Genomic DNA, 24737 nt, shown 5'->3' on the forward strand with positions numbered 1-24737 from the left:
GTAACCATTAGACTCTGTCCTCCTACCTGTCAATAACCATTAGACTCTGTCCTCCTACCTGTCAGTAACCATTAGACTCTATCCTCCTACCTGTCAGTAACCATTAGACTCTGTCCTCCTACCTGTCAGTAACCATTAGACTCTGTCCTCCTACCTGTCAATAACCATTAGACTCTGTCCTCCTACCTGTCAGTAACCATTAGACTCTGTCCTCCTACCTGTCAGTAACCATTAGACTCTGTCCTCCTACCTGTCAGTAACCATTAGACTCTGTCCTCCTACCTGTCAGTAACCATTAGACTCTGTCCTCCTACCTGTCAGTAACCATTAGACTCTGTCCTCCTACCTGTCAATAACCATTAGACTCTGTCCTCCTACCTGTCAGTAACCATTACACTCTGTCCTCCTACCTGTCAGTAACCATTAGACTCTGTCCTCCTACCTGTCAGTAACCATTAGACTCTGTCCTCCTACCTGTCAGTAACCATTAGACTCTGGTTACCTACCTGTCAGTAACCATTAGACTCTGTCCTCCTACCTGTCAGTAACCATTAGACTCTGTCCTCCTACCTGTCAATAACCATTAGACTCTGTCCTCCTACCTGTCAGTAACCATTAGACTCTGTCCTCCTACCTGTCAGTAACCATTAGACTCTGTCCTCCTACCTGTCAATAACCATTAGACTCTGTCCTCCTACCTGTCAATAACCATTAGACTCTGTCCTCCTACCTGTCAATAACCATTAGACTCTGTCCTCCTACCTGTCAATAACCATTAGACTCTGGTTACCTTCCTTAGACTACTTCATATTGCTGTCCTCACTACCTGTGTTGTGTATGGCCCAGTGGGCTGTGGCGTTACACTACAGTACGTCGCTCACCCTGTCATAGTATATTAAAGTCTCTCTGTCCATTCATGTGTTAGATTTGAGTGTCATGTATCAAAAATCAAATGATTATTATTGTCATTTTCTGGTCTGTGGAGCGCTGATGATAGTAATTGAAGAGACGGAGAACAATAAATTGGAAAGAGGGAAGATAGAAAACAAGATGGGGAGAGGATAGAAAACAAGAGGGGGAGAGGATAGAAAACAAGATGAGGGAGAGGATAGAAAACAAGATGGGGGAGAGGATAGAAAACAAGATGGGGGAGAGGATAGAAAACAAGATGGGGTAAAGGATAGAAAACAAGATGGGGGAGAGGATAGAAAACAAGATGGGGGAGAGCTTAGAAAACAAGATGGGGAGAGGATAGAAAACAAGATGGGGGAGAGGATAGAAAACAAGATGGGGAGAGGATAGAAAACAAGATGGGGAGAGGATAGAAAACAAGATGGGGAGAGGATGAGAAAACAAGATGGGGGAGAGGATGAGAAAACAAGATGGGGGAGAGGATAGAAAACAAGATGAGGGAGAGGATAGAAAACAAGATGGGGGAGAGGATGAGAAAACAAGATGGGGGAGAGGATGAGCAAACAAGATGGGGGAGAGGATGAGAAAACAAGATGGGGGAGAGGATAGAAAACAAAAGGGGGAGAGGATAGAAAACAAGATGGGGGAGAGGATGAGAAAACAAGATGGGGAGAGGATAGAAAACAAGAGGGGGAGAGGATAGAAAACAAGATGGGGGAGAGGATAGACAACAAGATGGGGGAGAGGATAGAAAACAAAAGGGGGAGAGGATAGAAAACAAGATGGGGAGAGGATAGAAAACAAGATGGGGGAGAGGATAGAAAACAAGATGGGGGAGAGGATAGACAACAAGATGGGGGAGAGGATAGAAAACAAGATGGGGGAGAGGATAGAAAACAAGATGGGGGAGAGGATAGAAAACAAGATGGAGAGAGGATAGAAAACAAGATGGGGGAGAGGATAGAAAACAAGATGGGGGAGAGGATAGACAACAAGATGGGGGAGAGGATAGAAAACAAGATGGGGGAGAGGATAGACAACAAGATGGGGAGAGGATAGAAAACAAGATGGGGGAGAGGATAGAAAACAAGATGGGGGAGAGGATAGACAACAAGATGGGGGAGAGGATAGACAACAAGATGGGGGAGAGGATAGAAAACAAGATGGGGGAGAGGATAGAAAACAAGATGAGGGAGAGGATAGAAAACAAGATGGGGAGAGGATAGAAAACAAGATGGGGGAGAGGATAGAAAACAAGATGGGGAGAGGATAGAAAACAAGATGGGGGAGAGGATAGACAACAAGATGGGGAGAGGATAGAAAACAAGATGGGGAGAGGATAGAAAACAAGATGGGGGAGAGGATAGAAAACAAGATGGGGGAGAGGATAGACAACAAGATGGGGAGAGGATAGAAAACAAGATGGGGAGAGGATAGAAAACAAGATGGGGGAGAGGATAGAAAACAAGATGGGGGAGAGGATAGAAAACAAGATGGGGGAGAGGATAGACAACAAGATGGGGGAGATGATAGACAACAAGATGGGGGAGAGGATAGAAAACAAGATGGGGGAGAGGATAGAAAACAAGATGGGGGAGAGGATAGAAAACAAGATGGGGGAGAGGATAGAAAACAAGATGGGGGAGAGGATAGAAAACAAGAGGGGGGAGAGGATAGACAACAAGATGGGGGAGAGGATAGAAAACAAGATGGGAGAGAGGATAGAAAACAAGATGGGGGAGAGGATAGAAAACAAGATGGGGAGAGGATAGAAAACAAGATGGGGGAGAGGATGAGAAAACAAGAGGGGGAGAGGATAGAAAACAAGATGGGGGAGAGAATAGAAAACAAGATGGGGGAGAGGATGAGAAAACAAGAGGGGGAGAGGATAGAAAACAAGATGGGGGAGAGGATGAGAAAACAAGAGGGGGAGAGGATAGAAAACAAGATGGGGGAGAGGATAGAAAACAAGAGGGGGAGAGGATAGAAAACAAGATGGGGGGGAGGATAGAAAACAAGATGGGGAGAGGATAGAAAACAAGATGGGGGAGAGGATAGAAAACAAGATGGGGAGAGGATAGAAAACAAGATGGGGGAGAGGATAGACAACAAGATGGGGAGAGGATAGAAAACAAGATGGGGGAGAGGATAGAAAACAAGATAGGGAGAGGATAGAAAACAAGATGGGGGAGAGGATAGACAACAAGATGGGGAGAGGATAGAAAACAAGATGGGGGAGAGGATAGAAAACAAGATGGGGAGAGGATAGAAAACAAGATGGGGGAGAGGATAGAAAACAAGATGGGGGAGAGGATAGACAACAAGATGGGGGAGAGGATAGACAACAAGATGGGGGAGAGGATAGAAAACAAGATGGGGGAGAGGATAAAAAACAAGATGGGGAGAGGATAGAAAACAAGATGGGGGAGAGGATAGACAACAAGATGGGGAGAGGATAGAAAACAAGATGGGGGAGAGGATAGAAAACAAGATGGGGGAGAGGATAGACAACAAGATGGGGAGAGGATAGAAAACAAGATGGGGGAGAGGATAGAAAACTAGATGGGGGAGAGGATAGACAACAAGATGGGGGAGAGGATAGAAAACAAGAGGGGGAGAGGATAGAAAACAAGATGGGGGAGAGGATAGACAACAAGATGGGGGAGAGGATAGAAAACAAGATGGGGGAGAGGATAGAAAACAAGATGAGGGAGAGGATAGAAAACAAGATGGGGAGAGGATAGAAAACAAGATGGGGAGAGGATAGAAAACAAGATGGGGAGAGGATAGAAAACAAGATGGGGGAGAGGATAGACAACAAGATGGGGAGAGGATAGAAAACAAGATGGGGGAGAGGATAGAAAACAAGATGGGGGAGAGGATAGACAACAAGATGGGGGAGAGGAATGACAACAAGATGGGGGAGAGGATAGAAAACAAGATGGGGGAGAGGATAGAAAACAAGATGAGGGAGAGGATAGAAAACAAGATGGGGAGAGGATAGAAAACAAGATGGGGGAGAGGATAGACAACAAGATGGGGAGAGAATAGAAAACAAGATGGGGGAGAGGATAGAAAACAAGATGGGGGAGAGGATAGAAAACAAGATGGGGGAGAGGATAGAAAACAAGATGGGGGAGAGGATAGACAACAAGATGGGGGAGAGGATAGACAACAAGATGGGGGAGAGGATAGAAAACAAGATGGGGGAGAGGATAGAAAACAAGATGGGGGAGAGGATAGAAAACAAGAGGGGGAGAGGATAGAAAACAAGATGGGGGAGAGGATAGACAACAAGATGGGGGAGAGGATATAAAACAAGATGGGGGAGAGGATGAGAAAACAAGATGGGGAGAGGATGAGAAAACAAGATGGGGGAGAGGATAGAAAACAAGATGGGGGAGAGGATAGAAAACAAGATGGGGAGAGGATAGAAAACAAGATGAGGGAGAGGATGAGAAAACAAGATGGGGAGAGGATAGAACACAAGATGGGGAGAGGATGAGAAAACAAGATGGGGGAGAGGATAGAAAACAAGAGGGGGAGAGGATAGAAAACAAGAGGGGGAGAGGATAGAAAACAAGATGGGGGAGAGGATGAGAAAACAAGATGGGGGAGAGGATAGAAAACAAGAGGGGGAGAGGATAGAAAACAAGAGGGGGAGAGGGTGGGTGAGAGAAGGAGAATGGGAGACAGAAGAACTGAGAGGGAGGAAAGAAGTTTGAATTACGCACGGGGGAGAAAGATAATGATGAAAAGAGTGGATATTAGATAGGGATATGTTAGGGAGAGAAAGATGGTTTGCTTTGATAAAGACCTTGGAGTTGGACAAATGTTATGGAAAGAGAAGTTTAGAAAGAAAAGGCGAGGAGAGGGAGGGAGAAGAGATCACAAAAGATAGAGAGGCAGTTAGCAGTACAAAGAGAGGGAACATGCTGAAGCTCCAGATGTGTGTGTGTGTTGTGTGTGAAAGGTTGAGTGTTTCTGTATACCCTTAAAGCTGTCTGGAGGGCATGTTGAGACCTATTCCCAGCTGAGATCCTAATCGGGGGAATGAGTTCTCTAAACTCTGATGCCCTCTGAGGTCACACCCTCTGTGATGCTGGTTGGAGGTCTCTGGTCACCCTCTGTGATGCTGGTTGGAGATCTCTGGTCACCCTCTGTGATTCTGGTTGGAGATCTCTGGTCACCCTCTGTGATGCTGGTTGGAGATCTCTGGTCACCCTCTGTGATGCTGGTTGGAGATCTCTGGTCACCCACTGTGATGCTGGTTGAGATCTCTCGTCACCCTCTGTGATGCTGTTGGAGGTCTCTGGTCACCCTCTGTGGTGCTGGTTGAAGGTCTCTGGTCACCCTCTGTTATGCTGGTTGGAGATCTCTGGTCACCCACTGTGATGCTGGTTGAGATCTCTCGTCACCCTCTGTGATGCTGGTTGGAGGTCTCTGGTCACTCTCTGTTATGCTGGTTGGAGGTCTCTGGTTACTCTCTGTGATGCTGGTTGGAGATATCTGGTCACCTTCTGTGATGCTGGTTGGAGGTCTCTGGTCACCCTCTGTGATGCTGGTTGGAGGTCTCTGGTCACTCTCTGTGATGCTGGTTAGAGATCTCTGGTCACCCTCTGTGATGCTGGTTGGAGGTCTCTGGTCACCCTCTTTGATTCTGTGTTTAGACGTTAGAATTAGATGATCTCTCAACCTGCTCTGATACAAGAGCTGAAATCTGCAGTTATCCTGTTTGTGTGTGTGTGTGTATGCGTGCGTGTGTGTGTACAATGAAGTGGGATTTGGAAATGGTTTTCAGTGAGGACACGTTGCCCAAAAAATCTACCCACACACAAAAGAGCATATGAAGGGTTTGAGGAGGCTAGAGACAACCGCATGAGAGATCTAGAATCGGAGACAGTGAGCACGATAGACAGATTGGAGAGAGAGAGGGAAGAGAGTGACAGAAAGGTAGGAGGAGAGAGAAAGAGAGGCAGCGTGGGTAGACTAGGGTCTTGATTCTCACAGCATGACCAACTTTACACATTCACGTGTGCGCCTGCTCTGTCCGCCTGCCCCCCCATCTCCCTCTGTCCGCCTACCCCCCCACCTCCCTCTGTCCGCCTGTCCCCCCATCTCCCTCTGTCCGCCTGCCCCCCCACCTCCCTCTGTCCGCCTGCCCCCCCACCTCCCTCTGTCCGCCTGCCCCCCCCATCTCCCTCTGTCCGCCTGCCCCCACACCTCCCTCGGTCCGCCTGCCCCCACACCTCCCTCTGTCCGCCTGCCCCCCCCATCTCCCTCTGTCCGCCTGCCCCCACATCTCCCTCTCTCCGCCTGCCCCCCCACCTCCCTCTGTCCGCCTGCCCCCACACCTCCCTCTGTCCGCCTTCCCCCCCACCTCCCTCTGTCCGCCTGCCCCCCCACCTCCCTCTGTCCGCCTGCCCCCCCATCTCCCTCTGTCCGCCTGCCCCCACACCTCCCTCGGTCCGCCTGCCCCCACACCTCCCTCTGTCCGCCTGCCCCCCCATCTCCCTCTGTCCGCCTGCCCCCACATCTCCCTCTCTCCGCCTGCCCCCCCACCTCCCTCTGTCCGCCTGCCCCCACACCTCCCTCTGTCCGCCTGCCCCCACACCTCCCTCTGTCCGCCTGCCCCCCCACCTCCCTCTGTCCGCCTGCCCCCCCCATCTCCCTCTGTCCGCCTGCCCCCACACCTCCCTCTGTCCGCCTGCCCCCACACCCTCTGTCCGCCTGCCCCCCCCCATCTCCCTCTGTCCGCCTGCCCCCACATCTCCCTCTCTCCGCCTGCCCCCCCACCTCCCTCTGTCCGCCTGCCCCCACACCTCCCTCTGTCCGCCTGCCCCCACATCTCCCTCTCTCCGCCTGCCCCCCCACCTCCCTCTGTCCGCCTGCCCTCCCATCTCCCTCTGTCCGCCTGCCCCCACATCTCCCTCTCTCCGCCTGCCCCCCCACCTCCCTCTGTCCGCCTGCCCCCCCCATCTCCCTCTGTCCGCCTGCCCCCACATCTCCCTCTCTCCGCCTGCCCCCCCACCTCCCTCTGTCCCCCTGCCTTCTCCTCTTAAAAGCTCTATTTTAAAACAGGCGGTGCTCGAGACTCCCCCAAGTACCATTTCACCACAGTAATGGACAGAACGTGCTTTTCTGCTCTGATTTTACTCTGCCTAACAACTCTGCTTCAGAGAGAGAGAGACTCCCGAGCCCGTTGGGGAGTTGCAGCAATGAGACAAAATCTGTCTGGATCGCAATTTGGGAGAATAAAGGGGGTACAATTTTATTATAATATTATTATTTTTTTAAGTACAGAAACAGGACAAATACACAGAGTCAGTGATAATCAGGTAATGATGAGGAAGAAGGTTAATGTGATAGTAACATTAGAAGTAGCAGGGTAGAAACACCCTCCAGGCTCCAACCATTTATCCTCTCATCCTGTTGTTCCTCACATCAGCCCAGTAAGTATAACCACTGTAGTTATGTTCTAGCCCTGTCTACTCAGCTAATATCCCATTATATGGCCTGATTTCATCATGATTTGACTCTTTTTTTTTGTTCAGAAGTAGATTTCCCAGTCTACTCTTTGAGAGACATTTTATTCCATTGTTTTGAGTGTGTCAGCCATTTTGGGATAAGGACACAATTCATAAATCTAAACCCAAAACACAATGCAGCGGTAGGTGTAATGTCACCCTGCGTCCTTGTGTCAACGTTAACAGGTGAGTTAGCGATGCTTCCTTTAAAAGGATCAAGTCCCTGGAATCTGTGGACAAGCATTTTAAACAGCTGTAAATCCTGTCTAAGCTGATTTGAACGCAGCCAATCATCAATTTGCTTGTGTGGGGTGTTTTTTTTTTTTTTTCACGCTTTTTGATTTCTTTGATTTTTTTTAAAGTCATATCTAATTCTGTTCCACCTACGCTTGATCTCTAGAGCCTCTTCATCTCTCCAACTCCTCCATCTGAGTCTTAGCATGCTCACACACACTGATACACACACACACACACACACACATATAAACACGCACTTACAGTGGGGCAAAAAAGTATTTAGTCAGCCACCAATTGTGCAAGTTCTCCCACTTAAAAAGATGAGAGAGGCCTGTAATTTTCATCATAGGTACACTTCATCTATGATAGACAAAATGAGGGAAAAAAATCCAGAAAATCACATTGTAGGATTTTTTATGAAGTTATTTGCAAATTATGATGGAAAATAAGTATTTGGTCACCTACAAACAAGCAAGATTTCTGGCTCTCACAGACCTGTAACTTCTTCTTTAAGAGGCTCCTCTGTCCTCCACTCGTTACCTGTATTAATGGCACCTGTTTGAAATTGTTATCAGTATAAAAGACACCTGTCCACAACCTCAAACAGTCACACTCCAAACTCCACTATGGCCAAGACCAAAGAGCTGTCAAAGGACACCAGAAACAAAGTTGTAGACCTGCACCAGGCTGGGAAGACTGAATCTGCAATAGGTAAGCAGCTTGGTTTGAAAACTGTGGGAGCAATTATTAGGAAATGGAAGACATACAAGACCACTGATAATCTCCCTCGATCTGGTGCTCCACGCAAGATCTCACCCTGTGGGGTCAAAATGATCACAAGACCGGTGAGCAAAAATCCCAGAACCACACGGGGGGACCTAGTGAATGACCTGCAGAGAGCTGGGACCAAAGTAACAAAGCCTACTATCAGTAACACACTACGCCACCAGGGACTCAAATCTTGCAGTGCCAGACGTGGCCCCCTGCTTAAGCCAGTACATGTCCAGGCCCGTCTGAAGTTTGCTAGAGAGCATTTGGATGATCCAGAAGAAGATTGGGAGAATGTCATATGGTCAAATGAAACCAAAATATAACTTTTTGGTAAAAACTCAACTCGTCGTGTTTGGAGGACAAAGAATGATGAGTCTAATCTAATAGGAAATCTAATAGGCTCATTTGAAGCAAGGTAAGACATGTCTCATAATATGTATTAAAATGTTCAGGTTTCAAACAATTAAATATATGTTTTAAAAATGCATACTGCCTCCAGCTCACTGTAAAGTGGTGTGTGACATACTGATGAAGCCTGCCTTCAGTTACCATTTCATGCATCGTTTATAACAACTGGGAACTCTGAAAATGTCAGAATTCCGACTTCAGTGTCATCAAGACAACTGGGAACTCTGAAAATGTCAGACTTCCGACTTCAGCGTCATCAAGACAACTGGGAACTGGGGAAAAAACCAGCTCTGACTGGGAAAAATATTTTTGAACGGTCATCCAACCCAGAATTCCAACTCAGGAACTCCGGCCTCTTTCAAGAGCTCTGACTTTCCGACCTGAAGATCACTGACGTCATGTTTTGACCTCGTATATTTCTGAGTTCCTGGTTGTCTTGAATGCACCACAAGATGCTGCAGCAGCTCTCACGCTGTCTGACAGATTTTCCACTCATAGGCTCTGTATCTGCATGCTGTACGCATGTGATAAATAAGATACATAACCAATATACTTTACACACACCGCCAATTTAATTCCACAAAATTATGCTAATTAACCTATAAGCATGACTTGTCAGATGTATTTCCATCGCCTGGTATTTCCATCATTGAATAGGCAAAAAAAAAAGCATTATTTCACAATGGGATTTTTCTTCTTCTTCCGGGACGACTGGCCGGTGACAATTTTATTCATTGGCTTTTCTATTTTTTTATCGCACAGAAAACGTCTATTACCGGCTAACTGAAACCCTGGTGTGTGTGTGCTTGCGTGCGTACGTGTGTGTGTTACTTGGCTGTCTCGTACTGTTTCTGATCCATCCAGTGGACCCTTCACACACGTTGCATTTGGAACTTAATGCCAGTTGAGTGATGGTACCTTTGAACAGTCTTGGCAGAACATTTATGTGTGTGCTTGCTTTTGTGCATGCGTACATATGTGCGTGCTCATGTTTGCTGGCGTGTGTGTGTGCGTGTGTGCGCGTGTGCGCGTGCCCTGCTATGCATTTGTTTCCAGGCATTTTATCGGGTAGAAAAGCCTTAATGAGAAAGCCAGAGAGCTGCTTATTGTGTGTTATCTCCAGCAAAGGCTCAGTGTTGTCATTGATGCTGCTGTTAATCACCAAGGAGACAGGACTCTTTCTGCTTGTCCTTCCTCGCTTCTCTGTCTCCTTCCCCTCAGTCTTTCAATCTCTCTCTCGCTTTCTCTTTCTTTCTTTCTTTCTTTCTGATAATAATTATTATTTTTGTCTTTCTTTCTATATTTTTCTCTCGCTCCCTCTGAACCTTCCTTTCTCCCTACAGTCTCTCTCTCCCTTCTGTTCCACTCTCTTACACATCATCTGATTTGGCTCTAGTAGTATCAAGCTTTACCTTTGGGCTTTAATCAGGCTTCTCATTCAACTCTGAACTCAATATACCCCGCTTTGCATCACAGAGAAAAACAACACAAAAATGCTCTGAAATGAACCATTTGAAGCCCCCCCTCCTCTGCTCCCCCACATTTCCACACAAACAACTCCATAGAACTGGTCCCGCCTTTTCTAACACTACCTCTTGCATTCTCTCTATCTATCTATCTCTCTCTCTCTCTCTCTCTCTCTCTCTCGCACATTCTCCCTCTCTCTCTCTCTCTCGCACATTCTCCCTCTCACATTCTCTTTCTCACATTCTCTCTTTCTCTCTCTCGCATTCTCTCTCTCTCACATTCTCTCTTTCTCTCTCTCGCATTCTCTCTCTCTCACATTCTCTCTTGCATTCTCTCTCGCGCGTGTGCTTTCTCTCTCTCTCGTGCTCTCTCTCATTCACTCACTATTTAATTGGTTGCTCCCAGCACAGTTGAGGTTTCACCCTGGCCCTCCCTATATGAGTTTCTCTTCACAGTTCCTGTCTTCCTTCTCCATATTTACTCCCTCATATACACACAGTTTGTTAGGTACACCACCCTATTCATGAAAATGGATCGCTCCTACAGACAGTGAGTCTCGTGGCCTTGATTGATATACACTGCTCAAAAGAATAAAGGGAACACTTCAACAACACAATGTAACTCCAAGTCAATCACACTTCTGTGAAATCAAACTGTCCACTTAGGAAGCAACACTGATTGACAATACATTTCACATGCTGTTGTGCAAATGGAATAGACAACAGGTGGAAATTATAGGCAATTAGCAAGACACCCCCAATAAAGGAGTGGTTCTGCAGGTGGTGACCACAGACCACTTCTCAGTTCCTATGCTTCCTAGCTGATGTTTTGGTCACTTTTGAATGCTGGCGGTGCTTTCACTCTAGTGGTAGCATGAGACGGAGTCTACAACCCACACAAGTGGCTCAGGTAGTGCAGCTCATCCTGGATGGCACATCAATGCGAGCTGTGGCAAGAAGGTTTGCTGTGTCTGTCAGCGTAGTGTCCAGAGCATGGAGGCGCTACCAGGAGACTGGCCGGTACATCAGGAGACGTGGAGGAGGGCAACAGTGTAGTGTCCATTATTATTATTTTTATTTTGTATTTTTTTATAATAATAATAATTTAATGACTTTATTGTCCCCATGGGGAAATCTTGTTGTGGTGTCATGTACATGTTTTAGGTGGTGTTTAAATACAAAACAAATTGACAATACAACTTTCATAACTGCCCTACTGAGTCGATAGGAACATTAGCAATTTAGGAGCGATATCACACATGGAACAAATTATTGTCTAGTTCTGTTTTTTCTGCCGTGCGGTACCCTATACATGCGCCCTGAGGGGAGTTGTTCAAAGTCTAGGTACAGGGGATGGCTTGGGTCTAAAATGATTTTGTGAGCCTTGCTGAGGGCCCTGACCTTAAAGATCTCATCCAGGCCTGTGTGTTTGACTCCAAGTGGCTTGGGGAGGGCCCTGACCTTAAAGATCTCATCCAGGTCTGTGTGTTTGACTCCATGTACCTTGCTGAGGGCTCTGACCTTAAAGATCTCATCCAGGCCTGTGTGTTTGACTCCAAGTGGCTTGGGGAGGGCCCTGACCTTAAAGATCTCATCCAGGCCTGTGTGTTTGACTCCAAGTACCTTGCTGAGGGCCCTGACCTTAAAGATCTCATCCAGGCCTGTGTGTTTGACTCCAAGTACCTTGCTGAGGGCCCTGACCTTAAAGATCTCATCCAGGCCTGTGTGTTTGACTCCAAGTACCTTGCTGAGGGCCCTGACCTTAATGATCTCATCCAGGCCTGTGTGTTTGACTCCAAGTACCTTGGGGAGGGCCCTGACCTTAAAGATCTCATCCAGGCCTGTGTGTTTGACTCCAAGTACCTTGGGGAGGGCCCTGACCTTAAAGATCTCATCCAGGCCTGTGTGTTTGACTCAAAGTACCTTGCTTGCTGTGGTGATAATCCTTCTCAGCATATTTCTCTGGCTGACTGTGGCATTGTCAAACCAACAAAGAATACTAGTACAGTCAGCGGCAGTCCTGTGGGCAAAAACAGCTAGTTGATGAGAGAGTTCGAAGGAGAATGGCAAGAATTGTGCAAGCTAATAGGCGGGCCACAAACAGACAAATAACACTGTGCAGTATAATAGTGGTTTGCAGAATGGCATCTCAGAATGCACAATTCGTCGATCCTTGTTATAGATGAGCTATTGCAGGCTCCAGTGGACACGTGATCACCAACACTGGACAATGGAGGAGCGGAAAAACATTGCATGGAACATGACAGTGAGTTCACTGAGTGGCCTGGTCAGTTCCCAGAACTCAACCCAATAGAGCATCTTTGGGATGAGATGAAACAGGCTGTACGCCTCATGACAGTACTGACGTCCAATTTGCAGCAACTGCGTGATGTCATCGTATCAGCATGGGCCAACATCCCTGTTGAACGTTTCCGACAGCTTGTAGAATGCCCCGAATAATTCAGGCTGTTCTGGAGGCAAAACCGGGTCCGACCTGGTACTAGATGGGTGTATAATGGCTAGATGTTTATCTCCTCTCCGCCTGGCTCTTATGTCATTATCTACGTCTCAGTGATTTCAGACAAGGCACTCATTTTGTAAGGAAAAAAGATTGATAGATAACATGTCTTTGAGATGAGAAGGGTGTTTGTCAGGCGTGTGTGTGTGCTTGCATGTGTGTATGGGTGTGAAGCGCTGTGTGGTGGAATGAGCACTAATGGAAGCATCGATCACGCGGTACAGAAGGAGGACAAACTGAATTTCTATTCAACTTCATAGTTTTATAGCTTCATAGTGCGTTCCATTCCTACACAAGATCGCAGCTCTTAGCCTTGAGGCAGACAGCCGTCACACTGACTGACAAGTTGGACTCTTCATCTGTAGAATATCATGGAGAACCTGAATACCTGTACGGCTATGATATTTCAGTCACATTTCTTGGCTCTTGTTTATAACATTTCAATAGTGGTAAGGAGGAGGAGTCTACTGGATCTGGAAGTGACCTCGCCATTCATTTTCTTGATTCAGGTTCACTCAAACTTCCTTTTAATCTTTGTTTGACAGTTACGGCTGATTTCGGGATTGTATAAATCGATTTGCTCTCTGAATTGTTTAATCAAACTTTTTGCCCGCCAGATCCTAAAATCAGGGCATAAAAACTACAATTTGTCTCCTGAATTAGCCAAACTGAGCTTACATGCACGTTAGGCCTGAGCTCGTTTTCCCTGGGTAAACTAGCTGGCTAGCTGAACTATGCTAGTTTTCGTCCTCATTGCCAAACTTCATAAATACTGCACCCTCAACTCCTTTGCTAGTAATACAATAATGTAACTAAGAAATTGTCTGGAAACAAAATGTAAAATTATTTATTGTTTTGTTGAATATTCATGACTGAATCAAGATATCTGTCGTAAGACGATGGTGATGAAGGATATCACTACTTCAGTTTTGAGGTCCACCAACGTCGTTGGTGTAAGATTAGCTGGACGTTTCTGACTGGTCTTGGAACTGTGACAGGGCAGCCTCTCACGCTTGGATCAATGGGATATGTAGTGATTTTACCAACACAGCCAGATATGTACAGAGTCGTGTAACTTTTAACCGTTTTTAAACTGACTATCATATTTGTTGATTAAATCTGACTTCATTAATACACTGCTGAAAAAAATAAAGGGAACACTTAAACAACACAATGTAACTCCAAGTCAATCACACTTCTGTGAAATCAAACTGTCCACTTAGGAAGCAACACTGATTGACAATAAATTTCACATGCTGTTGTGCAAATGGAATAGACAACAGGTGGAAATTATAGCCAATTAGTAAGACACCCCCCAATAAAGGAGTGGTTCTGCAGGTGGTGACCACAGACCACTTCTCAGTTCCTATGCTTCCTGGCTGATGTTTTGGTCACTTTTGAATGCTGGCGGTGCTTTCACTCTAGTGGTAGCATGAGACGGAGTCTACAGCCCACACAAGTGGCTCAGGTAGTGCAGCTCATCCAGGATGGCACATCAATGCGAGCTGTGGCAAGAAGGTTTGGTGTGTCTGTCAGTGTAGTGTACAGAGCATGGAGGCGCTACCAGGAGACAGGCCAGTACATCAGGAAACGTGGAGGAGGCCGTAGGAGGGCAACAACCCAGCAGCAGGACCGCTACCTCCGCCTTTGTGCAAGGAGGAGCAGGAGGAGCACTGCCAGAGCCCTGCAAAATGACCTCCAGCAGGCCACAAATGTGCATGTGTCTGCTCAAACGGTCAGGAACAGACTCCATGAGGGTGGTATGAGGGCCCAACGTCCACAGGTGGGGGTTGTGCTTACAGCCCAACACCGTGCAGGACATTTGGCATTTGCCAGAGAACACCAAGATTGGCAAATTCGCCACTGGCGCCCTGTGCTCTTCACAGATGAAAGCAGGTTCACACTGAGCACATGGTGACAGGCGTGACAGAGTCTGGAGACGCCGTGGAGAACGTTCTGCTGCCTGCAACATCCCCCAGCATGACCGGTTTGGCGGTGGGTCAGTCATGGTGTGGGGTGGCATTTCTTTGGGGGGCCGCACAGCCCTCCATGTGCTCGCCAGAGGTAGCCTGACTGCCATTAGGTACCGAGATGAGATCCTCAGACCCCTTGTGAGACCATATGCTGGTGCGGTTGGCCCTGGGTTCCTCCTAATGCGAGACAATGCTAGACCTCATGTGGCTGGAGTGTGTCAGCAGTTCCTGCAAGAGGAAGGCATTGATGCTATGGACTGGCCCGCCCGTTCCCCAGACCTGAATCCAATTGAGCACATCTGGGACATCATGTCTCGCTCCATCCACCAACGCCACGTTGCTCCACAGACTGTCCAGGAGTTGGCGGATGCTTTAGTCCAGGTCTGGGAGGAGATCCCTCAGGAGACCATCCGCCACCTCATCAGGAGCATGCCCAGGCGTTGTAGGGAGGTCATACAGGCACGTGGAGGCCACACACACTACTTAGCCTGATTTTGACTTGTAGTGTGGTTTTCCACTTTAATTTTGAGTGTGACTCCAAATCCAGACCTCCATGGGTTGATACATTTGATTTCCATTGATAATTTGTGTGATTTTGTTGTCAGCACATTCAACTATGTAAAGAAAAAAATATTTAATAAGAATATTTCATTCATTCAGATCTAGGATGTGTTATTTTAGTGTTCCCTTTATTTTTTTGAGCAGTGTATCCAGGAATTTCACAAGTAAATTGACATTCGAAAACTTGAGAAAATAGCAACTCTACAAAGCGCCAATGGCTACAATAAAAGGCTAAATTACTTCCAGATCCACGAAGGATCCACGGAGCTCCTTCTCCTCCTCACCTCTCTATGCTCTATCCCATCGGCAGAGGTTTGTAGACATAATTCTCTAAGAATAGGAGTCCTCGTCCTTGCTAACACAATAGATCCGCCTGGGAAACAAAAAATGTTTCGTCCAGAAATCTTTTCATATACTAAACACTCTGAATATGCATGTAATGTTAATGAGGGCCTGAACACTTGGGTCATTTATGAAATGCTGTGTCTGGGTTCTGTAATGGGTCTCCTGAGGGCCGTACATTAGGAGTTAGAAGCTGTGTTAGCCAGATGGTGTTTGGTAGCCTAGCTTAGCCTAGCCATGCTATTGACACAGTTAGTGCTCCAAGCCATGGCCCTGGCCTTGCCATAGACTTTAAAAAAAGCTAACTAGCTAGCCAAACCACAGAATGAAAGCTGGATTGACAATAGACATTGTGCATGGATGGATAAAATGTATCCAAGGAGAGCCAACATGGCATCCAGTTTCAATTAAAACCACTGCTTTCAGCTTGGCCAAATGGAAACGGTCTCTCTGGCTGTCAGCGTGGCTCTGGCGATGGATGGCACTTCCTGCGGTAATGGACAGAGGGCTGAGTAATCCTACCCCTCCGTGTGTGTGCGCACGGAGTTTAATCCCTATAATCCCTGGGGCTCTGTGTGTGTGTGTGTGTGTGTGTGTGTGTGTGTGTGTGTGTGTGTGTGTGTGTGTGTGTGTGTGTGTGTGTGTGTGTGTGTGTGTTAGAGGGAAGGTGACAGCTGTGGTTTAGCAAGACCTGCCTACTGCATCTCAGATCCTCCAAATATGACACAGAGAAACTTGGAGCCATCATTCTCTCTCTCTCTTTCACCCCCTCTCTCCCCATCTGTCTTCTTCCTCTCCCTCTCTATCTATGTCATGTGGTTATCTGATGGTTGAGATCAACAGATCTGTGTTGTAGGGAGGATCTACAGCTCCCAGCCATACAGTACAGTCCTGCAACAGCCAAAGCTGAAGTTAAAACCACTGAGTCTGTTTAATGGAAAGACAATCAAGATGGACAACAAAGCTCTTTGAACTTAAACTTTGACCGAGGTGGAGCACGCTCTTGCGCAATGTATCTAATATAATGAAGCTCTTTAAGAATGACAACAAGCACGTGTTATTTAGTTAATTTGTATATCTCTTCCCATAGGGACGATGAGCATGCTCTGATCCTGCAGTACTGCCAGACCCTGGGTGGGGAGGGGTCTCCCTGCAGCCAGCCCCAGAGCCCCGCCCAGATCCTACAGGCCGTGGAGAGGGAGGAGCGTGGGGAGCTGGAGCGAATCATCCATCGCTTGGAGGATGAGCAGAGGTACGCGATAGGTCAGCGGAGTAGTCCGTCAAATGTCAGCGCTACTGTGTTCTGCCCACTTACTAAAAGTGATGCTCAGCACACACACACACACTGTCCCATTCAGCTCTCGCTCCTCCCCCCCTTCATCTCTCTCTACCTCTACCTCTGCCTCTTTGATTGGTGGATAGAGGTAGTGTAAGGACAATGGTGACTGTGCACTCACTCTATTATTCTTGGAGCTGCTGTGTCTCTGTCTGAGGCTGTATCTGAGTGATTTAGCTCTGCTCACATTCTTCTTTATGAGCCAGGCTATAAACGCCAGTTGAAGTACCACAGTCAGTCTGGAGCCAACAGCACTATACAGTTGTAAACAGAGACGGACACAGGCCAGGACCTCTCTGTACAGTGGCTTCACATAGGATTGTACTGAGAGGGGGGGCAGGAAGATTTTAGTAGTGCTGTTGGGCTCATATTATATGTGCAGGAATGATTGTGTGGCGTGTGTGTGTCTGACTTCTGCATCTCCCTAACCCCATCTCTGGGTGTCTCCCCCAGGACACTGAAAAGGGAGTATGAACAGCTGAAGGAGCAGCACGGGGACCAGCGGGGGCCTGGGTCTGTGGGGCATTGGGACCCTGAGGGGTCTTCTCACCCCGGGGGTCCTGGCGAGGCTGACCTGCTGGCTGAGGCCAAACTGCTCCGGCAGCATAAGAGCCGTCTGGAGGACCGCATGCACAAACTGGAGGAGCACAACAAGCAGCTGGAGTCCCAGCTCCACCGGCTCAGACAACTACTGCACCAGGTGGGCCACACATAGAGGGACACGTACAGTACACACACACACACACATGCTCACACTCCACCTCGGACAGCAAGCCACTTCAACAGATGTCTTAACACACACACACACACACACACACACACACACATGCTCACACTCCACCTCGGACAGCAAGCCACTTCAACAGATGTCTTAACACACACACACACACACACACACACACACACATGCTCACACTCCACCTCGGACAGCAAGCCACTTCAACAGATGTCTTAACACACACACACACACACACACACACATGCATGTTCCACCTGTGGAATTACTTCTATTTTACTGATCACACATCAACAACAACAGCAATTCCTTCTCAGCCCTCGAAAGTGTCCTTGTTTGTATCATAACTCATTCCTCTAAAGTTAGAATCTCATCACGGTGATTTGTCTGCCATTAAAATCCTTGGGCGGGCCCCGCCTGTTTCTAGAAATACATTTTCGGGATGGAAACATGCTTTAATTGTAAACTGAAATGACTAAAACCAGATAGAAAGTATGTACAGTAGAACATTTTATGAACCAATATATTTTTTTATAATTGACTAACAATGACCAAAATAAAAACTAGACAAGACGGTCATGGAGAATAAGAAAAACAATGAATTTAGCAGTATAGATTTTATTATATTTGAGCAAAAGAACACAGCATTAGCCACAGCAAAATGCATGGAATTTCAGGAAAATAGCTCTAAAAATGAAACAATTTCTCTCAGCTCCATAGAAACGTGTAGAATTTCAGGAAAGTGTCTTAAATATGAAAACATTGCCACACCCACCATCTAAGCCCCTTGTTGATGTAGAAAGAACCCTGTATTGTGAGTTTTCCTCCCAGGGCTACGAAGCACCCCCTACCCAGTAACCCACTCCATCTCTGCTCTGTTTATGCCTCTCCTGATCACTCAATAAGTTTAGATGACTTTTTAGCTGTGTGGGAAATAAAAGCCAACCAACCGAACGGAGTCAGTCAGAGTTGGTAAACAGTATTGACTCAGGTCTCTGGAGCTGGAGGCTGCGGTGGGTAATCAGGATTCTTAAAGCAGTACTTGGAGTTAAATCATATCCAGGTTTATTTCCCTGTTCGTTACATATTTAAAACTTGGGGAAAATGGAATGGGAACGATGATATAAATCCAAGTGGCATTCTCTCGCCCTGCAGCCTGTTCCTGCCCAAAACATTCTGCTCAGTTAGCCACACGGGTGTGTGGAATCTGCTCATTATGAGTGCTGTTGGGTGCGGCCCGGCTGTAGTGGCGCTCTCCACTGCCATGGTGCTGACCCGTTATCGCTGTTCTCCCCTCGCTGACTAACGCTAGTTATCCACAGCTCACAGGTTAACATAACATTCCTTCATTTAGTTACAACAGAGGCAGAGCATTAGGCAACCTCGGCCTGGGGAAGATAACGTGACTCTGTTGATTCTTAGGGGATAAAGGGCTCATGTTAAACCTTGCAAGACACACACACCATTTCTTCCAGAGCCTAGAGTCCTGAGCTAACCAGATCCTGACTCTATGATGGGAGAAACAAATCCAACATACAGGGATAAATTAGAGTGTGTAATCCTACAAACGTGCTCTGACATTCACAGAAGAGATTTTCATATTTTCAGCCCAGCATTGTCAGTTTATGGTCAAACAAATATGTTGTCTAGGTTCATCACAACGAGGACATCAACAGTTTTACAAAATCACAACTTAGTGTAGTAGTTTTGAAGGAAATTCTCTTAACTCCGAATCAATTGTAATCAAATCTAATCAAATTGTATTTGTCACATGAGCCGAATACAACAGGTATTGTTACCGTGAAATGCAAATTTTACAAGCCCTTAACCAACAATGCCGTTTTAAGAATAATAAGAGTTAAGAAAATATTTTCTAAATAAACGAAAGTAAAAAATAAAAAAAAGAGTAACAATAAAATAACAATAACGAGGCTATATACAGGGGGTTAGGGTGCAGATGCAGAGTCGATGTATGGGGGTGCAGGTTAGTCGATGTAATTGAGGTAATATGTGTATATGTGTATATGTAGGTAGGTTTAAAGTGACTATGCATAGATAATTAACAGCGAGTAGCAGCAGTGTAAAAATAAAGTGGGGTGGCAATGCAAATCATCTGGGAAGCCATTTGACTAGCTGTTCAACAGTCTTATAGCTTGGGGGTAGAAGTTGTTAAGAAGGCTTTTTGACCTAGACATGACGCTCCAGTACCGCTTGCCTTGCGGAAGAAAAGAGAACAGTCTATGTCTAGGGTGGCTGGAGTCTTTGGCAATTTTTAAGGCCTTCTTCTGACACTGCCTGGTGTAGAGGTCCTGGATGGCAGGAAGCTTGGCCCCAGTGATGTACTGGGCCGTACGCACTACCCTCTGTAGTGCCTTGCGGGCGGAGGCTGAGCAGTTGCCATACCAGGTGGTGATGCAACCAGTCAGGATGCTCTCGATGTTGCAGCTGTATAACCTTTTGAGGATCTGAGGACCCATGCCAAATCTTTTCAGTCTCCTGAGAGGGAATAGTCATTGTCGTGCCATCTTCACAACTGTTTTGGTGTGTTTGGACCATGATAGGAATTTGAAGCTCTCAACCTGCTCCATTTCAGCCGGTCGATGAGAATGGGGCGTACTCGGCCCTCCTTTTCCTGTAGTCCACGATCATCTCCTATGTCTTGCTCACCTTGAGGAAGAGGTTGTTGTCCTACACTACACTGCCAGGTCACTGACCTCCTCCCTATAGGCTTTCTCATTGGTGTCGGTGATCAGGCCTACCACCATTGTGTCGTTGGCAAACTTAAGGATGGTGGTTATCAATGATAAATTATGTATTTTGTGTTGTTGCAATTTTTATTAGAGAGCTGTTGTGCAGCTCTGTACAGTCAGTACTATTCTAAGTGAGCCCTGAAGACGTTGTGAGAATGCTCTGGAGACATTTCCATCACATTAACCTTTACTACAGCTGGGGGCAGGAGAGCAGGAAGGAGAGAAGAGAGGGACGGGATAGGCAGGGAGGAGGATGCATTGATTCCGTCTCTGGAAAGCTAAGGGGCATGTTGGACTTGATAGTAAATGTCAGTGGACATCAGGTGCCCTATTCAGGCGTGTGTGTGTGTGTGTGGGTGTGTGTGGGTGTGTGTGTGGGTGTGTGTGTGTGTGTGTGGGTGTGCGCGTGTGTGCGTGCACCTTTTTTCATGAATGAAAGTCAAGAAATGAAACAAACACGTTGCGAAACCCTTAGAGATTCATCTGAACTCATACGGGGAGTGACAGTGACACATTTGGAAGAGGGCTTATAGACGCATATAAATGTCAGTACACGTGATGACAGGTCTTTCATCCAGCCCTATCGAGTCACACTGTGTGCTATTCCCTTGTTTGGGACTGATGATTCATATGTAGTTGGTTTAAAGTCGTCACCAGTGAAGTATGCCACTATGAATAATGAAGAGTGGGCACTATGTTTTAGTAATGATGCTGGTCCTTGTCTCTTTCCCTCATATATTTTTTACTTTTCTTTCTGTCTTTCTTCTTGTGTTTCTCTCACTTCTTCTCTTCACCTCTTCTTGTCTGACTTGCTCTTCGTTCATCCTCTTCTTTCCCTCATCTCAGCCGGAGATGGACTCCAGGGTGAATGGAGTGTTGTCTCCCAGCATGCAAGAACAAGGGGCCCTCACCGAACATACAGGTCGGTTCAACACACAACCACACACACACACACACACACACACACACACACACACACACACACACACACACACACACACACACACACACAGTGTGCTAAACTGGTGTGTGTGTGTGTTTCAGATGAGCAGTTGGACCACCCACACAACCGCAGCTCTGACCTGGCAGACATCATGGAGCAGATAAACCACACCTTCCCTGCATGCAGTCGTAAGACCTCTCCTTTACCTCAAACATCTCTTCCCTCTCCTCCCATCTTCCCTCTGTTTACCTCTTCCATTCTCCTTGCCTCCTCTCACTCACTGTCTCTCACTGTCTTCTCTCATTCTGTCTTTCATTCCTCTTTCTCCTCTTCTTCCTCTGCCCGTTGTTTTCTCATCCTCTCCATCCTCCTCCTCTCTTCCTCACCTGTCTTCTACTCCTCCTCCCCCCTCCCCTCTCTATTCCATCCCCACTCTTTCTCTCACTCGCCACTTAGCTAGTGTGTGTGTGGGTGGTAGTGTTCTGGCTGGTAGTGTTCTGTGGTCTATTTTGTCCCTTTGACGTTCACTACTCTCCACTTTAATTCATGACTTTGGAGCTGAAAATAAAAGGTATGCTATTGTAACGGATGTGAAACGGCTAGCTAGTTAGCGGTGGCGCGCGCTAAATAGCGTTTAAATCGGTGACGTCACTTGCTCTGAGACCTTGAAGTAGTGGTTCCCCTTGCTCTGCAAGGGCCGCGGCTTTTGTGGAGCGATGGGTAACGATGCTTCGTGGGTGACTGTTGTCTGTGTGCAGAGGGTCCCTGGTTCACGCGAGGGGACGGTCTGAAGTTATACTGTTACACTATGTCATCTTCTCTGTTTAGATGCAATATGTATCATGTGCAATGTGACTGCAGTGAGGAGAGAAGTTTGAAACACTCTCACACAGTCGCCGTATACATAGCGTCTAGAGTTTCTTCTGGCCATGTGACCTGGCCCTAGGTATCCAGTAAAATGGAGGAAGAAATACGCTCCATGGGTATCATAGAATGAGACTAAAAGTGTTGGATTAGTGTATTACCTCAAAGTGACTTTAAATTGCATTTTGAATGAGTCGAAAATCTATCTGAAGTTTAGTTTAAAAATCTATTATAATCTAGAGGCTGCTGCGGTGCTATCAATACCGGTTTACTGCTCATCTGGCGGGCATAACGGCTCAACGATCTCAACATCCATCTCAACAACACTTAAAGATAATACTTAGTTTATGACTGTGTGTGTAGGAGGGGTCCATATGCATCTGAACTTAGGCTTCAACCAGTCAGTTTTGATGCATGGAGTAAGGTTGCAAAGGGAGGGAATATTACTGGACATTTTGCAAGTTTACCAGTAAACTACCTGAATTGTGGTATCTTTCAAGGATTTTATGTAATCTATCACACGACATCTAGTGGTCCTTTAGGGTACTTCAGATTATCACAGGTGTCTGTAATTATCTCTGACCCTACTGTATGTGTGGACTTATCCCATAAAAAATAGAATGACAAAGCTGTGGAACATTATCATAACTATAAAGCATCAACTTGATGAATAATGAATAACATGAAATATCCTTTATATATTTTTTACACACTATTTCAATAGAGTCAATATTGTGTTTTTTCTCACAAAGTTGTTTCTGTTTCACTCGTAGCTTCAAGCCTCTCCTCGAGACCACAGGTAAGATATATTTCTCATCCACTTGCATATTGCCTGTTTCATTCTGATAAGAGGAAATTAGCTGGAGCGCATTTCGTGAAGGCTGAATGAGTGCAAATTAGAAACAACAGGTATACTGTTGCTAGTTACTTGGCAGGCAGTCTAACTGGTCAAAGAACTGAATGTGTAAGAGATTCAGCCACTCTCTGGAGGAGAATGGCAGTTTGGTGCTTATCAAGGGGTGTAGATGAGGAGCGAGAGCAACAAAACAGTGTGGAACATACACACACACACACACACAGAAAATAAAATAGATCAATGGGGTCTCCTTCACCTACAGTGGGGAGAACAAGTATTTGATACACTGCCGATTTTGCAGGTTTTCCTACTTACAAAGCATGTAGAGGTCTGTAATTGTTATCATATGTACACTTCAACTGTGAGAGATGGAATCTAAAACAAAAATCCAGAAAATCACATTGTATGATTTTTAAGTAATTCATTTGCATTTTATTGCATGACAAGTATTTGATCACCTACCAGTAAGAATTCCAGCTCTCACAGACCTGTTAGTTTTTCTTCAAGAATCCCTCCTGTTCTCCACTCATTACCTGTATTAACTGCACCTGTTTGAACTCGTTACCTGTATAAAAGACACCTGTCCACACACTCAATCAAACAGACTCCAACCTCTCCACAATGGCCAAGACCAGACAGCTGTGTAAGGACATCAGGGATAAAATTGTAGACCTGCACAAGGCTGGGATGGGCTACAGGACAATAGGCAAGCAGCTTGGTGAGAAGGCAACAACTGTTGGCGCAATTATTAGAAAATTGAAGAAGTTCAAGATGACGGTCAATCACCCTCGGTCTGGGGCTCCATGCAAGATCTCACCTCGTGGGGCATCAATGATCATGAGGAAGGTGAGGGATCAGCCCAGAACTACACGGCAGGACCTGGTCAATGACCTGAAGAGAGCTGGGACCACAGTCTCAAAGAAAACCATTAGTAACACACTACGCCGCCATAGATTAAAATCCTGCAGCGCACGCAAGGTCCCCCTGCTCAAGCCAGCGCATGTCCAGGCCCGTCTGAAGTTTGCCAATGACCATCTGGATGATCCAGAGGAGGAATAGGAGAAGGTCATGTGGTCTGATGAGCCAAAAATAGAGCTTTTTGGTCTAAACTCCACTTGCCGTGTTTGGAGAAAGAAGAAGGATGAGTACAACCCCAAGAATAACATCCCAACCGTGAAGCATGGAGGTGGAAACATCATTCTTTGGGGATGCTTTTCTGCGAAGGGGACAGAACGACTGCACCGTATTGAGGGGAGGATGGATGGGGCCATATATCGCAAGATCTTGGCCAACAACCTCCTTCCCTCAGTAAGAGCATTGAAGATGGGTCGTGGCTGGGTCTTCCAGCATGACAACGACCCGAAACACACAGCCAGGGCAACTAAGGAGTGGCTCCGTGAGCCTAGCCAGTCTCCAGACCTGAACCCAATAGAAAATCTTTGGAGGGAGCTGAAAGTCCATATTGCCCCGTGATAGCCCCGAAACCTGAAGGATCTGGAGACGGTCTGTATGGAGGAGTGGGCCAAAATCCCTGCTG

At 46.6% G+C, this 24737-nt stretch overlaps 1 protein-coding gene across 7 annotated transcripts in view; it reads left to right on the top strand.

Moving 5' to 3' along the window:
• The window catches only part of utrn (utrophin), a 329934-nt gene that overhangs the window by 301838 nt on the left and 3359 nt on the right, over window positions 1-24737 (top strand). For all 7 annotated transcript variants that reach the window (XM_036975991.2, XM_090232999.1, XM_036975989.2 and 4 more), the window contains 5 exons: window positions 16806-16967; window positions 17505-17751; window positions 21384-21459; window positions 21582-21668; window positions 23118-23143. In XM_036975991.2, the coding sequence (XP_036831886.2) occupies window positions 16806-16967; window positions 17505-17751; window positions 21384-21459; window positions 21582-21668; window positions 23118-23143 (598 nt within the window). The remainder of the gene's footprint in view (window positions 1-16805; window positions 16968-17504; window positions 17752-21383; window positions 21460-21581; window positions 21669-23117; window positions 23144-24737) is intronic.

This window comes from Oncorhynchus mykiss, chromosome 4, assembly GCF_057628025.1.
Source record: "Oncorhynchus mykiss isolate SJ-2025 chromosome 4, ASM5762802v1, whole genome shotgun sequence".
Lineage (NCBI taxonomy): Eukaryota > Metazoa > Chordata > Actinopteri > Salmoniformes > Salmonidae > Oncorhynchus > Oncorhynchus mykiss.